This window comes from Sebastes fasciatus, chromosome 2 (genome assembly GCF_043250625.1).
Source record: "Sebastes fasciatus isolate fSebFas1 chromosome 2, fSebFas1.pri, whole genome shotgun sequence".
In the NCBI taxonomy this organism is placed as follows: Eukaryota; Metazoa; Chordata; class Actinopteri; order Perciformes; family Sebastidae; genus Sebastes; species Sebastes fasciatus.
This window is the reverse complement of record NC_133796.1, coordinates 24,065,871-24,078,777: the sequence shown is the minus strand read 5'-3', so window position 1 is coordinate 24,078,777 and position 12,907 is coordinate 24,065,871. Positions and strand designations below refer to the sequence as shown.

The following is a 12,907-nucleotide window of genomic DNA, read 5'->3' as shown; positions in this document are numbered from 1 at the left end:
ATGCATCAATAATACTAATCTAACAATACATATAATAACATAACTCTGCATGGGGGCCATTCTGCATATTCCATAATGTGTATTTCTTCTTTTGATACTTAAAGTGTACTATGCTAATACTTACATATTTTTTTTACTTAATTAACATTTTGAATGATCTTTCTTGTAATGGAGTATTTTTTTAAATTGTGGTATTATTATATTAGTAAGTACGTAAGGGATCTGAGAACTTCTTCCTCCACTTTAATGGTGCTATCAGCAGTTTATTTAGACCCATATCCTTTTTCCAAGTAAATATTCTTTCAGTTTTGTTTTTCTTGAATCTTCTGTGACCATAAATCAGTTTCTAGTGTCCTTCTGCTTTCATTATTTAATTTCTTAACAATTGAGGCCACATCCTTCCTCTTTGCTGATTGACCTGCTTTTCCTCTGAATTTCTTATTTCTCTCTAAGCCATTACTGACTTGACATTAGACCAGTGTGTCACACACATTGAACTATTCTGTTTTATCATACAGGCTGTTACTTGTGCTCCTCATCACACATTGAAAAATCCAGATGAAATCTCAAATAGAGATAGAGTGTAATGTGCCCGAAAGGTTGCAGAATTATTAGTTTAAAATGATGTGTTAATGTTACTGTAAATGTAGAACAACAAAATGTATGTTGTCTTTTTAAATATGGACCCAAAGTCTAACATTGACTGATTTATGAACAGCATTATTCACTAAATTGAATGGTATTATAGGCAAATATTTTGTAATAATACCCCTCAAACAAGTATCGCAATGATCACCTAAAAATTCATGGGTGAGGTGCTACTAACAAAAAAAAGTTTGACCAATGTAATATGTGTAGTATATGCTAAGATTTAATGACAATTTTATTTTGATGACCTAGTTTAATGGAATGATGGACAGAATTAAATATACATTAAAATAAATGCAAAAATATATGACTAAGTTTAAGTTAATAAAAATAAATAAATAAAGGGGAAGAGTAGATAGATAGGGGAATTAATACAAAGGTAAATAAATAAAAAAAGGAAATTAAAACAGAAATATCAATTTATGTCACATTTTTATCAATTAATGAATGCCTACATTTATTTTAAATATTATGTATGGTACATTTAATGGCATATTTATTTATCGAGTCATTTATTTATTAATTTTTGATTTTGGCAAGTTCCGTCCTCCATAACAATGGAGCATGACGGTGCAGTGCCTTGTTTCCATCCGTCCCTGCAGAAATGAAGGAGGAAATCACTTCATGTCCAACAAAAACACACCGGGGTCAAACAGTGTTTTGTAAATAAGTGATAAATGAGTTTGTTGTGTCACCAAGGACTTAGGAAAGTTGGCTACACACTGGCTGTGGCAAGAGGGCAGATAGATGCAATGTTGAAATTGAATACTATCAGGTTGCTTTGACCAATTTTATTAAAACAAACATGAAACAAACACAACACTGAACAACTACATTTAAGTTATATATTAAAGATGGCTTGTTTTATATACAAGGTGAATTCTGAACACGCAACCCTGAAGATATAGACAGAAGACAGACATAGCAGTTGTATATAGTCTTGTAATGAGAAGTGTAAACATCTTGTGACAACCATGGTGGGTTCTGGGAATAATAAAGTGATAAACCATGTTTCTAAACGTTCCTAAACCAATGCAACACCTCAGGAAGGCAGAGCCCCAATAAAATAATGGATGATGATTCAAAAAATAAAATGTAACAGAATTGGATGGAGAGCCCGGAGGCTCAGTTTTCTCTTCTGTGGTTTTCACCGCCACAACCAACAACCACAATTTATAGTTGTCTCCAGACGTTTGCCTTCACGAGACCACAACTGAAGAGAATTTAGAAATATTACCATTATTCAACAACAGGGAAAAAGATGCAGGTGGTCTAAAAGCCTGGTCCACAGTGACCATTTGTTTATTTTTCTACACAAACATAACCATCTGTTGCTCAACACATGGTATGCGTGCTACAGAGCTCAGCTCTTTTCAAACGTTTCTCGGAAAGCATTTAATTCATTGCAACAAACTGCTACAACAACTATGTCATTCAACTTCCGACTAGCTCACTGGCAAGCCAGCTTTCGTTGTGGCTCACTTAAAAACAAAATAACAAAAAAAACAAAATGCTCCCTGCACAGGAACAATAATACTCTATGGATGAAAAGCATAAACCATCAGAGAAAGTCGACAAAAATGACTATTATCGTCTACCTCTGTCTCCTCTTCTTGTCACTTCTTTCTTGTCCCCTTCCTCCCTCCCATCTTCTCTCCTCTTCTATATCTCTCTTTCCAAAGTATCCCAAGAAGTGGCCGCTGTGTGGATGACGTGGGGGCTTTTTAAAGTGATGTTAATTAAGGTCACTTTCTGTGCGGGTGCGGTGCGTCAGGGTGACTCTCAGGGGCCGACACAGGAGGACAGGAATGGGACTTAATACTGTTATGTTTGCTGAGAGCCGCGTCGAAGTCCAGCTGCTGGCCGGTGACACTGATGTCCATGCAGCCGTGGTAAAAGGCCGTCACAGGTGTGGCAGGTAACGGGATATCGTCTGAAAGAGAGAGAGAGAGAGTGTGGGACGGTCAGTGAGAATGACAATAACGAGAGATGGTGGTAAATATACCCCTTTTTCACTACCAAGGTTATATCATGCTACACAATAAAAAACAACAAAATAACAAACACGTTAAAAAGTAAAAGAGAGGTGAGAACTGCATTAATGTTTAGTTTTAGTCACAACATGGACCATCACACTGGATGGAGATGAGTCATAACTGTCACAGCTGGGGCCGTGCTCCGGTGTCTCTTATGTCTTCTTCTCCTTTGTGTTCCCGGCTTGTCTGTTTGTGTGTGTGTGTGTGTGTGAGTCTTTTCCTGTCCTGCCGTCAACCTAGGCTCAGTCCATCTGCACACCTGCCATCAATCAGCTCGTCACCTCTCCTGGCGGCTCCCTGCTCTGCACGCTCAGCAATCTACTCATCAACACCACACTATTTCAATCCTGACTTTCCTCCCGCTCCTCGCCAGATCACCAGTCTGTCTTCCACCAGAGCCCCTCTGGCTCAGCCAGCCAGCACCTGCTCGTCACACCACCTCCCTTCCCTGTGGTTTTACAATAAATCCTCTGCAACTTCACCAACCTTTTGACAGTGTCCTGCGTTTGGGTCCACCATACTATCTGATCATAACAATAACTTCTTGACAAAAGTTAAGAATGTTACTACGATCTAACAAAAAATTCTAATATTCCAGCCCCGACCAGGAGAGACTGACTTTGCTGAATTCATTTAACAACAAATCTGAAGAAAAAGATTTGTTCAGAGTGAGGAAAGGTCATTAATGACAGTTTTTAGCCACGGCTACAGGGATTACAATATTGCTCTGCCTGTTGCTCCACGACTGATATCTATCTCAACAACTGTTGCACGGTTTGCCATGTCATTTTGTTCAGACATTCATGGTTCCCAGAAAATGTCTCCTGTTGATTTTGGTGATCCTCCAGCTTTCCTCTAGCTCCACCATGAGGTTGACATTTGAGTTTAAGTGAAATATCTCCACAACCATTGCCATGAAATTTGATTCAGACATTCATGTCCCCTTCAGGATGAATTGAAATCACTTTGATCCATTAACTTTTATTTTAGCGCCATCATCTGGTCAAGAATTGTAAATTGTCCAATATTTTGGTGCATGAAGAGAATCCTGCAAAACTAACGACATTCCTGTGATCTTCAGCCGGACTTTTGTGTTTAGTGCTAAATAGTAAATGCTAACACCCTAAACTCAGATGTGACAATGGTAAACATTATACCCGCTAAACATCAGCAAGTTAGCATTGTTACTGTGAGTATTACAGCATGCTGACGTTAGCGTTAAACTCAAAGCACCACTATGCCTAAGTAGAGCCTCACAGAGCTGCAAGCGAGAGTCGCCTGCAGCTCTGCTGTTACAGCACAATCAAGAGGCTTTGCTTTGAACTTCTTTTCCGGCCTGAGGAGATCTCTGAGAGAGCTTTCTTATAAATAGATGAGGGCTGGTTGGTATTCATGCTGAAATGATTATAGCCAGGAAGCCAAATTGGCCCTAAACTTAAGGTGACCTTATACAGCTAATAAATCATAGTTATCTTTAAAAAAGTTACTTTTGTACTTTTACTTGCTACGTTAACTAACCTGGTATCCCACCCATATATGTACTGATGGGGTTCTGCATGGTGCTGTTGAGGTGCTTCAGTGCCTCCCGCAGTGCGTCAGACTTCATGTAGGTAACAGTGGAGGAGTTGCCTGAGATTTGGATTTCTGTGGGAGTCACATTCAGCTGCACCGTCAGCCGCTCAGGGTAACACAACATCAGCGAGTCCAGCGTTGCCACGGGGACGCCGTCCAAGAACACTTGCAGGATCTGGAGCATGAAGGTCGATAACATTGCAAAGTTTAATCATGTGTGAAGACACGCAGAGGTACACACATGCTTAGTTCCAACAAATGTATGAATGAACTCACAGCATCGTACTCTCCCTTCGTTACCACAGCGACCGACAGTGGGACTGTGTTGTTGTGGACAAGAGCAAAGAGGACACCTGTGCTGCTGGACGGACGTATATTCATCTTTACATCCACATTCCAGCTCCCAGAATCACCTAGTTACACACACACATATACATGGGGAAACACAAATACATTTCTTTTGTAAGGTTGGACATTTAGGAACATTAGCCATTTCCATGTTTCTACCTGAACTGAAGGATCTCATGTTTCTTGGTTTACTCAACTCTTGCAAATATCTTTGAATATTAAAAATCACAAGGTCTCTTAAAGGGACAGTTTGGATTTTTTGAAGTGGGTTAGGGTTAGGGTTACCACTGCCTCGATTACTTAGTTTTTTTGTGTTAATGTGTGACTTTGGTGTTTTAAAGGCTTAGTTCAGATTCACCAAAGTCAAACAATAACACAAACAAACTAACCGATCGAGGCAGCGGTAGATCAGCAACTACCGTATTCTGCGAGGTAAAATGACTGTTTTTGTGAATGGAGTCTGGTGGATTTGAAGACAGCATAGATAAATGCTTCTTCCCCGTCGGAAAGTGCTGTCTAATGGCAAGGTAAAGCAGTGAACATATTCTAAATATAGTGTACACTTACGTACACTCATGTTTCATCTTCATCTCATCTGATCATTCCAATACACGGATATTTTCACAACAACATGGCCATCTGGAATGAAGCTAAGTGGTGAGTGAGAGTGGTGTGAAAATGGTCGGTAAACGCCGGTTTCATGTACGTATCATAACAACGGCTTGTATATCCACAGTCCTCGTTCTTGCTGTTTCCCTTTTTTGAATGACAAATACAGACTACCGCCACCTGCTGGTGGAGTTATTTCATCTCACGCAGGCTCAGGATGTACGTGGTAGCTGGCCGTTGGCTGTGGTCTTTGCAGTGTGTTCGAGTGCAGCATTTTGGCCAAGACACTGACAATGTGGGGTGACGCAGTCGGCCTTTGTCACTGCTAGTTCTTTGATGTCGGTTTGGTGTGCCTGGGCCTTAAAATACATTAGTACCTATTAACTATCCCTTTAAGAAACTCTGTGTTCCTGAGTGTGTGCCACTCAGTACTCAATATTTAGGGTGGATCGAATGCAGAGGCCAAACTTGCCCGTAGGGATTAATAAAGTACAACTTAACTTACTCACTGTAGTCAATGTTGAAGAGTGCCAGTCCTGCCCCAGTGAAGAAAGTCCCTCGTTCCACATTCACAAAGCAGTGTTTACTCTTCTTCTCCTGGATGACCTCTTTTACCCCAGATGCTCCCTGGTTCATCAGGTTCCAGCCCCGGATGCAGCCGTCAAGTCGGGGGTTGATCTAATGAATCGATGGATACACACAGTGAATACAGCTCTGGCTTGGAGCTGGTCCAATGTAAATCCTGATATATTCATTTCACTATGTTAATAAGGTGAGTCGATTAGATGAGGTAACAGGGGGGAAAATCCATGTTTGCTGTGTGATTCATTGTGTGCATGCATAGACGACGTGCTTACAGGTTTGATGACGTTGTCGGTGCGGTTGGGCAGACCAGCGATGTACATCTTGGTCTCCAGTTTGCCATTAACTGATGTAAAGAGACTGTCAGGGCTGTTGATGCTCATCACAGCTTCCTTGCTGATCTTCACACTGATGCTGCTCTCCAGTTCATCCACAGAGATCTGCGTGTTTCACATTCAGTATCAACATCTTTGTCACTGTGCTATGACTCAACACAGTTTAGCAACAGAGCACACAGTTACACACAACACCACCCACTTTCAATCAACTCAGTTTATCGATTAGCACTTCAGCTACCTCTATGTTAACCATAGGAGAACTACTGGACAACAGTTCTTTCTTACCACATGCCACTGTCCATCATTGATGGCTTTTCCTCCGCTGGTGACCTTGAATGTGTGCTGGTTTTTGAACTGGACTTCAATGCGTCCTTCTCTTAACCCCAACATGAACCACGAGTCGTGCGAGGACTCTGCGTACAGCACAACTCCCTCTGGGTCAAATGTACGGAAGTCAAACTCTGCTGCAAACCTGACAGCAAACAGACACAGAAAGACAGAAATATGAGTTTACTCAGTCATCCAACTGTAATTACGTACCAAATGTGTACATAATTACAGTTAGATGACTCCTGAGGAGGAAGAGGTCCTGATCAAAAAAAGTCAAAGAGGACCCAGAAGAAGCACGAAGAGGCACGACATTGGTATAGACAATGCAATTACATTTGTACTACGAATACGTACTACCAATGTTTTAGCCCAAGGCATTAACAGATTTCATTAATTTCAGTATGGTATGAAAATCAATTTCTAGAAGCCTGGAACTTGCTTGAGATTAATTTATTACTGTCAAAATGCCATTTTTGTTTGACATTCGCTGAGATGGAGCTTTAAGCTGCGATTGATATTTATCTACCCCATCTTGAAAACTACAAAAAAAGTACTGTTTCCAAGATTAATTTTTATTCTCTGACTTATTGTTGATATTCTGTGCTAAATGGGGTAAAACACACAAAACCCTTTTATGATCCTTTACGAAAATAAGTACACTACATTTGTGTGTGTGTGTGTGTGTGTGTGTGATAGAACCTTACTTTGTGTTCTCCGGCAGACGGAAGCGCAGATAGATGACAGGAAGGCCTGCAAACTGCTCCCCCAGGTAAAGCATTTCAGGGTGTTTGAAGTCATACAGGTCCACACAAACAGGGATTGCTTCACAGTATCGCTCACCCTCCGCCAAACGCAGACCCTGACGACCATCACAGTGGCACGTATAGCTGCCTAATGAGTTTATACAAGTCCCGTCGCACACGCTCAACTCACACTCATCTATATCTGCAAAGACAGGAAGAAAAAACATTACAGGCGGTGGTTCAATGTCTAAGGTAGCTTTTTAATTGAAGGTTTGAGATTAAAAAATGTGTATCAGTGGGATTTTTACATACAAAAAAAAATAGTTTATTGTACTCAGATATGTCACTTGTCAAGACGGGAACAAGAAATTAGTTGAGGTCTCACCATTGCAGATCTTGGAAGTGAAGTTATATTTGAAACCCAGGGGACACTGGCACTCATACATGCCCGGCGTGTTGACACATTTAGCCGGTTCTTCACAGATACTGGGGTACAACAGGCATTCATCGATATCTGGAAAACAGTCAATAAAGAGTGAAAATGGGAAGATGGTCTTGTGAGAATTTGAAATATGAACTGATTAAAAAAATAAAAATTGCAAATATAAACTATATGGATTTGACTGCAAGTGTAATTGTGGTACATGGGTGAAAAGAAGACATGAGAGGTCCTCAGGTCTTAAATGTGGCGCTGAAACCAGTTTTTGATGGACAGACAATAACCACCAACCAGTTTGATAATTATCTAATTGCTTACATAATTTATAAAGCAAAAAGACAACCATTCGCTGGTTCTAGCTTCTCATCTGTGAATAACTGCTGCTGTTTTTTATTGTACATTTTAATCTGTTAAATTATCTATCATAACTGCAAGATTCTAGAGCTTTTGTATATACTGTACTTTATTTTACATCTTAAATATGCAAATGCATCTATCAAATGAATGGCTTTTACTATTTTTATATTGATATTGCATCTTCTCTGTTTGTGTATCTCATTGTTGTTGTTTTGTTTTCCTTTTCTTTGTTTTGTAACTGACTTGATGTTATTGTAAATGCGGGTCACCCCTCAATGATCTCTCGAGTGTAAATAAAGGTTGAATGAATGTTCTGATTACACTGTTTGTCCAACAAAATAAGCAATTTGAAGACATCACGTTGGGCTTGGGGAAATTGTGTGGGTCATTTTTCAATTTTCTGGACTAAGAAAATAATGGTTTAATTTAAAAATATTTGACAGATTAATTGAAAATAATTATAAGTTGCAGCTAACTTGAATGCTCCAACAAGAAATAGCTATAACAGTGTTTGCTTGCTACTTATAGAATGCTTTTGAAAATATCATCATCAGTCACTCGACATTAATGTATCATTTGGGATATGTATTGACAGGCTATGTGTAAAATCATCTGTATGGTCTCCTAAATCTCCACAGCCCATCGAAAAAAAAGGAAAAAAGCAAATTTACCAAACTGACTCAGTCCATGTTTGTGAAGACTTTGTACTCAACAAGCCGTAACACAACTCAAAGATAAACACTGACAGAACGTCCCACACAAAAAAGGACAAATAGAAATATGCGGGAATGAGACAAAAAGCATCTACAAACTATAAGTGAGTTCTATCGCTACTCAGCGATGTGAGACTGGTGGACCATCTTTTCTTTTGTGAAAGATGTTAAAAGCTTTTCACATTGTGTTACATAAGAGGTCAACTCAGGTCAGATTTAGAAATAACACATGGTTCAGGCCCTGAGGACAACAGCTGGACAACAGAGTTTTTGTTATGAAGTGCGTAGGGTTCCGCCGCCCATATGTATAAATAAAAAGGAAGTTATCAAAAGGAATAATACACCCTGTAGAAATGTGTGTTTGCTCAGCTGTGCTTAGTAGCACTATACGTCCCTCTTCCATAGGGACAGTAAGACAGCTGGATGCCTTCATATATGTGACTTAAAAGCACACACATAAAGGACATACAACTGTACCTTTCTGTCGTTTGGTGTAATTGAAATGAATCAAACTTTAAATGATTCATAACATTGTTGCAGTTTAGCTTCACATATTGCAACTGAAATGAATGGCGTCTTACCCACGCAGTTGACTTTGCCATTGACGAAGTAGCCATCTTCACACATGCAGTTGAAACTACCGGGTAAGTTGTAACATTTTTGGTTACATCCCGCTGGAAATTCAGGATCTGAACACTCATCGATGTCTGCCAAGTCAACACATCACACAACAACATTTATCAGCAGCCAGTTCAGTCATTTCAACAGTTCATCAGTTTTAAGCTTAATTTTAAGTACAAAATATTGATACAGGATGTTAGACAAAAAGCAAAGAAATGTGTGCCTATTTAAAAGTTGAATGAAAATATATAAAATCCCAAATGATGTATCAGAACTCACCGTCCTCGCAGCGCGCCCCCTTCCAGCCGGGTTTACACTCACATGTGAAGGAGCCCTGTCCGTCCACACAGCGCTTTGTACCCTCCTTGTAGCATGGAGGCGGTGAGCACTGGTCACTGATCTCTGCCATGCAACAAACACACACACAGGAAGTTAATGAAAGCCTCATCAAAAAGCATTTCATACGTGAGGAGAACCTTTATTAGCCTTACAGACTAACTGATATAAAAATACTAAAAAGCCGCTCACCCTTCACACAGGTGCGAAGGTCTGACGGGATGGCATCCGAGTTTGGGTTGTTGATGCCGACACGGTGTGAACCCAGACACGCTGCAACAAAGAGTTTTCTTTTATTAGAGCAGACTAGTGAAGGCAAAACAGAAGAACTGATATTAAAACATGACAAACAAACAAGAGACAATAAATTCTGCAAACTTACCAACATATCTGGGGTAGAAGAATTCCTGGAAAAAACACAATAGGCAAGAGACTGACAATGATTGATTTGACAATAAAGAAAGGAAAACAAAGAAATGAGAGATATTACAGCCAGCTGTGCTCGGAATAAATGCTCTGTTCAAAACAGAAACTTCCACATTATAACATAAATCAGCATTGCGTGTTTCATTTTTCTAAGTTATACTAAAAAGGAAATTAAATGTTTCAAAGATATAGCGTCTGATCTATAGCTAAAATGTTTAGTCAATAAATCTACAAGTAAAAAGAGAGATAACTGGTTGCTCTGTGTATTCAATCGTAAGACAAAACGTGTCGGGTTCTCTTGGAAAACGGGGAAAAAATCAGGATAGACAGGAAGGCGATCCAGGCACTCCAAAATACTAAAACAAGTGGCAATAAGGAAGGAAATATATTAAAAAGCCTATATTGTAGTGGCTAAATCATTATAAAAGCCAACATGTTTCGACCACTGTAGGTCTTCATCAGGGCATTCAACGACAATAACGGCTTTTTTAATATATTTCCTTCCTTGTTGCCACTTGTTTTAGTATTTTGGAGTGCCTTGATTGCCTTCCTGTCTATGTATATATATATATCTATATAGAGGAAATGATTAGTTATGTTTCAATAAAAGTGCACAAACGATTGTCCTCTGTGCTAGTAAATGGAGTATGTTTGGATTTTGGACTGTTGTTTGGATAAAATAAGACATTTGAAGATGTCAACTTGGGCTGGAAAACTGTGACTCGCTATTTTGTGACATTTTATAAATCAAACAAATAATCAGCAAATTCATCACTAATGTAAATAACCATTAGTTGCAGCCTAGTCTGATCTATCGCTTGCATTTTCTTTTACTTTAACTGCTTACTCCATCTCTGAATTTTCTTCTTCTTCTTCTTTCTCATCCCCTTTGAGGGATCTGGACCCACCAGGCTACCCTGCTACCCTCAGGACACAGCTAACCAGTAAGATCAGGGAGGATTGCTGCTCTTCTCTTTCTTACCGTCTCTGGCTCGTTCTCAAAGATCTCTCTGGCCTCCTCCTTGTTGCACAGCTCCTCGATGCACTCCCTCTCCAGGTTGCCCTTCTTGCTCTCCTCAAACAGGGAGTTGGCTCTCCTGTGCCTTCTCAGGAACTGGGAGGCTGTGCTCTGGCTCAGGACTAAGGAGAGAGACAAACAGATATATAAACACACACTCATTTAAAAATATATAGTGGGAAGCTTTCTTTTCATTGTCAGTGTTGGCATGTTTGCAATCACAACAATCAGTGCTCCACAGACAGACTCAGGAAATCCTTTGTCCCTCGAGCCATCAAACTGTCCAACACCTCTCTAGGGAGGGAGGTGGGGGGACAAAGGAGGACGGTCTGCAGGACAGATAATAATGCACACAGTGCACTTTCATATACTAAGCTACTGGAGTTACCCTGCACTATACTCATTTTTAACAGTCTCTTCTGCACTATATTCATTTTTTTAATAGTCGTGTATCACAGCTGTTACCCTGCACTATATTCAGTTTTAACAGTTTTCTTCATCTCCTTGTATTTTTATATCTGGTATGTTTTTTTGTACTTTGTACTACTAACTTTTTTACTGCCTTTTTACTAACATGTTTTGCACTATGGAACTGTGATGCTGGAAACTTGAATTTCCCTCAGGATCAATAAAGTTACTATCTATCTATCCATCCATCCATCCATCCATCCATCTATCTATCTATCTATCCATCTATCTATCTATCTATCAGAAGTGAACCAGCCTATTATTCACTGTGCAGTGATCCTCTCTCACATGTGTGATTAATACAAGCAGCTACATTATAATAACACATGACTGATCCCAGCAGGAATTCAAGTCCTCATGACAGATGGCTGCTGCTGCATGGACAAAGTGGACAACCTAATTACTCTTCTGTGAATTGGCTTTAAAAAAAAAAAGAAAAAAAAAAGGTCATTGCGAAACCGTTATTTCCCAGAAATGACCCCTAGTTGTTGTACCGAGCAGCTCATGTTGTCCAAGCTTTATTGTGTCACGGTGTAGAAAAGGAGTCATGACCTCCTCACACTTTATGTTTTATGCTTTAAAAAGTTAGTCCTGAACTGGTCCCATCCAGGCTGAAAGCTGCTTTCAATCACTGACACTGGATAGACTGTAACAGTGAATTACTTCACTGCGTAGGGTTCAAAATGCAAACCACAAAACCCCCAAACACACTCACTATACATACTTACATCGATAAGCATCGACGAGCGTCAGCAGAAATACGAGACAAGCCAAGGATTCCCCAAGAGCCCGGTTGTTTCTCCACATAGTCGAGCTGGTCTTCCTGCTAGGCCACGGTTTGGCTCTGAGTAAAGACTGGCTGAGCACAGGAACAACTTTATTCTTCCCGAAAGTGTTTTCACAGAGAGAGAGAGAGAGAGAGAGAGAGAGAGGTGGGGGAGACTGCCAGGAGAGCAGAAACTCACTCAGTACACAGGGGTAATGTATGAGGGGAGGCAGCTAGGGAGCGCTGCTCACACACACTCTGATACTCCATTTACATGTATGTGATAACTCTATAGTTACTAGCAGTGGTGGAAAGTAGCCTACATTTACTCAAGTACTGCAGGTCTACTTAAAGGGGACATATTATGCTCATTTTCAGGTCCATACTTGTATTTTGGGTTTCTACTAGAACATGTTTACATACTTTAAAGGGACTGTTTGTAACTTTTTACACATATAGATCTACCGGGTCGGTGTCCCATACGCGCACTCGCGTGTGGCTACGCTGTTCAGACCGCTCCGCTGCCTGCTTGTCTTCCCTCACACAGCGCGCTCGTT

At 40.1% G+C, this 12,907-nt stretch overlaps 1 protein-coding gene across 1 annotated transcript; it reads right to left on the bottom strand.

Annotated features, from left to right (window-relative positions):
• Positions 1–1,424: 1,424 nt before the first annotated feature.
• pros1 (protein S) lies at positions 1,425–12,490 on the bottom strand. Its single transcript, XM_074614708.1, has 14 exons — positions 12,313–12,490; positions 11,081–11,238; positions 10,055–10,079; positions 9,865–9,945; positions 9,616–9,738; positions 9,297–9,422; positions 7,592–7,720; positions 7,168–7,408; positions 6,419–6,605; positions 6,071–6,235; positions 5,723–5,891; positions 4,533–4,669; positions 4,203–4,431; positions 1,425–2,581 (listed from the first exon to the last, which is right to left on the bottom strand). Exons 1-14 carry the CDS (start codon positions 12,389–12,391, stop codon positions 2,394–2,396), a joined length of 2,037 nt encoding a protein of 678 aa, XP_074470809.1. The 5' UTR covers positions 12,392–12,490; the 3' UTR covers positions 1,425–2,393.
• Between the last annotated feature and the right edge of the window lie 417 nt (positions 12,491–12,907).

Coding starts and splice junctions, on each gene's coding strand:
- pros1 (XM_074614708.1), bottom strand. CDS start 12,391: ATGTGGAGAAACAACCGGGCTCTTGGGGAATCCTTGGCTTGTCTCGTA. Junction 9,739..9,864: donor CCTTCGCACCTGTGTGAAGG/GTGAGCGGCTTT, acceptor GTTGCATGGCAG/AGATCAGTGACCAGTGCTCA. Junction 7,721..9,296: donor TGGCAAAGTCAACTGCGTGG/GTAAGACGCCAT, acceptor ACTGTTTTCCAG/ATATCGATGAATGCCTGTTG.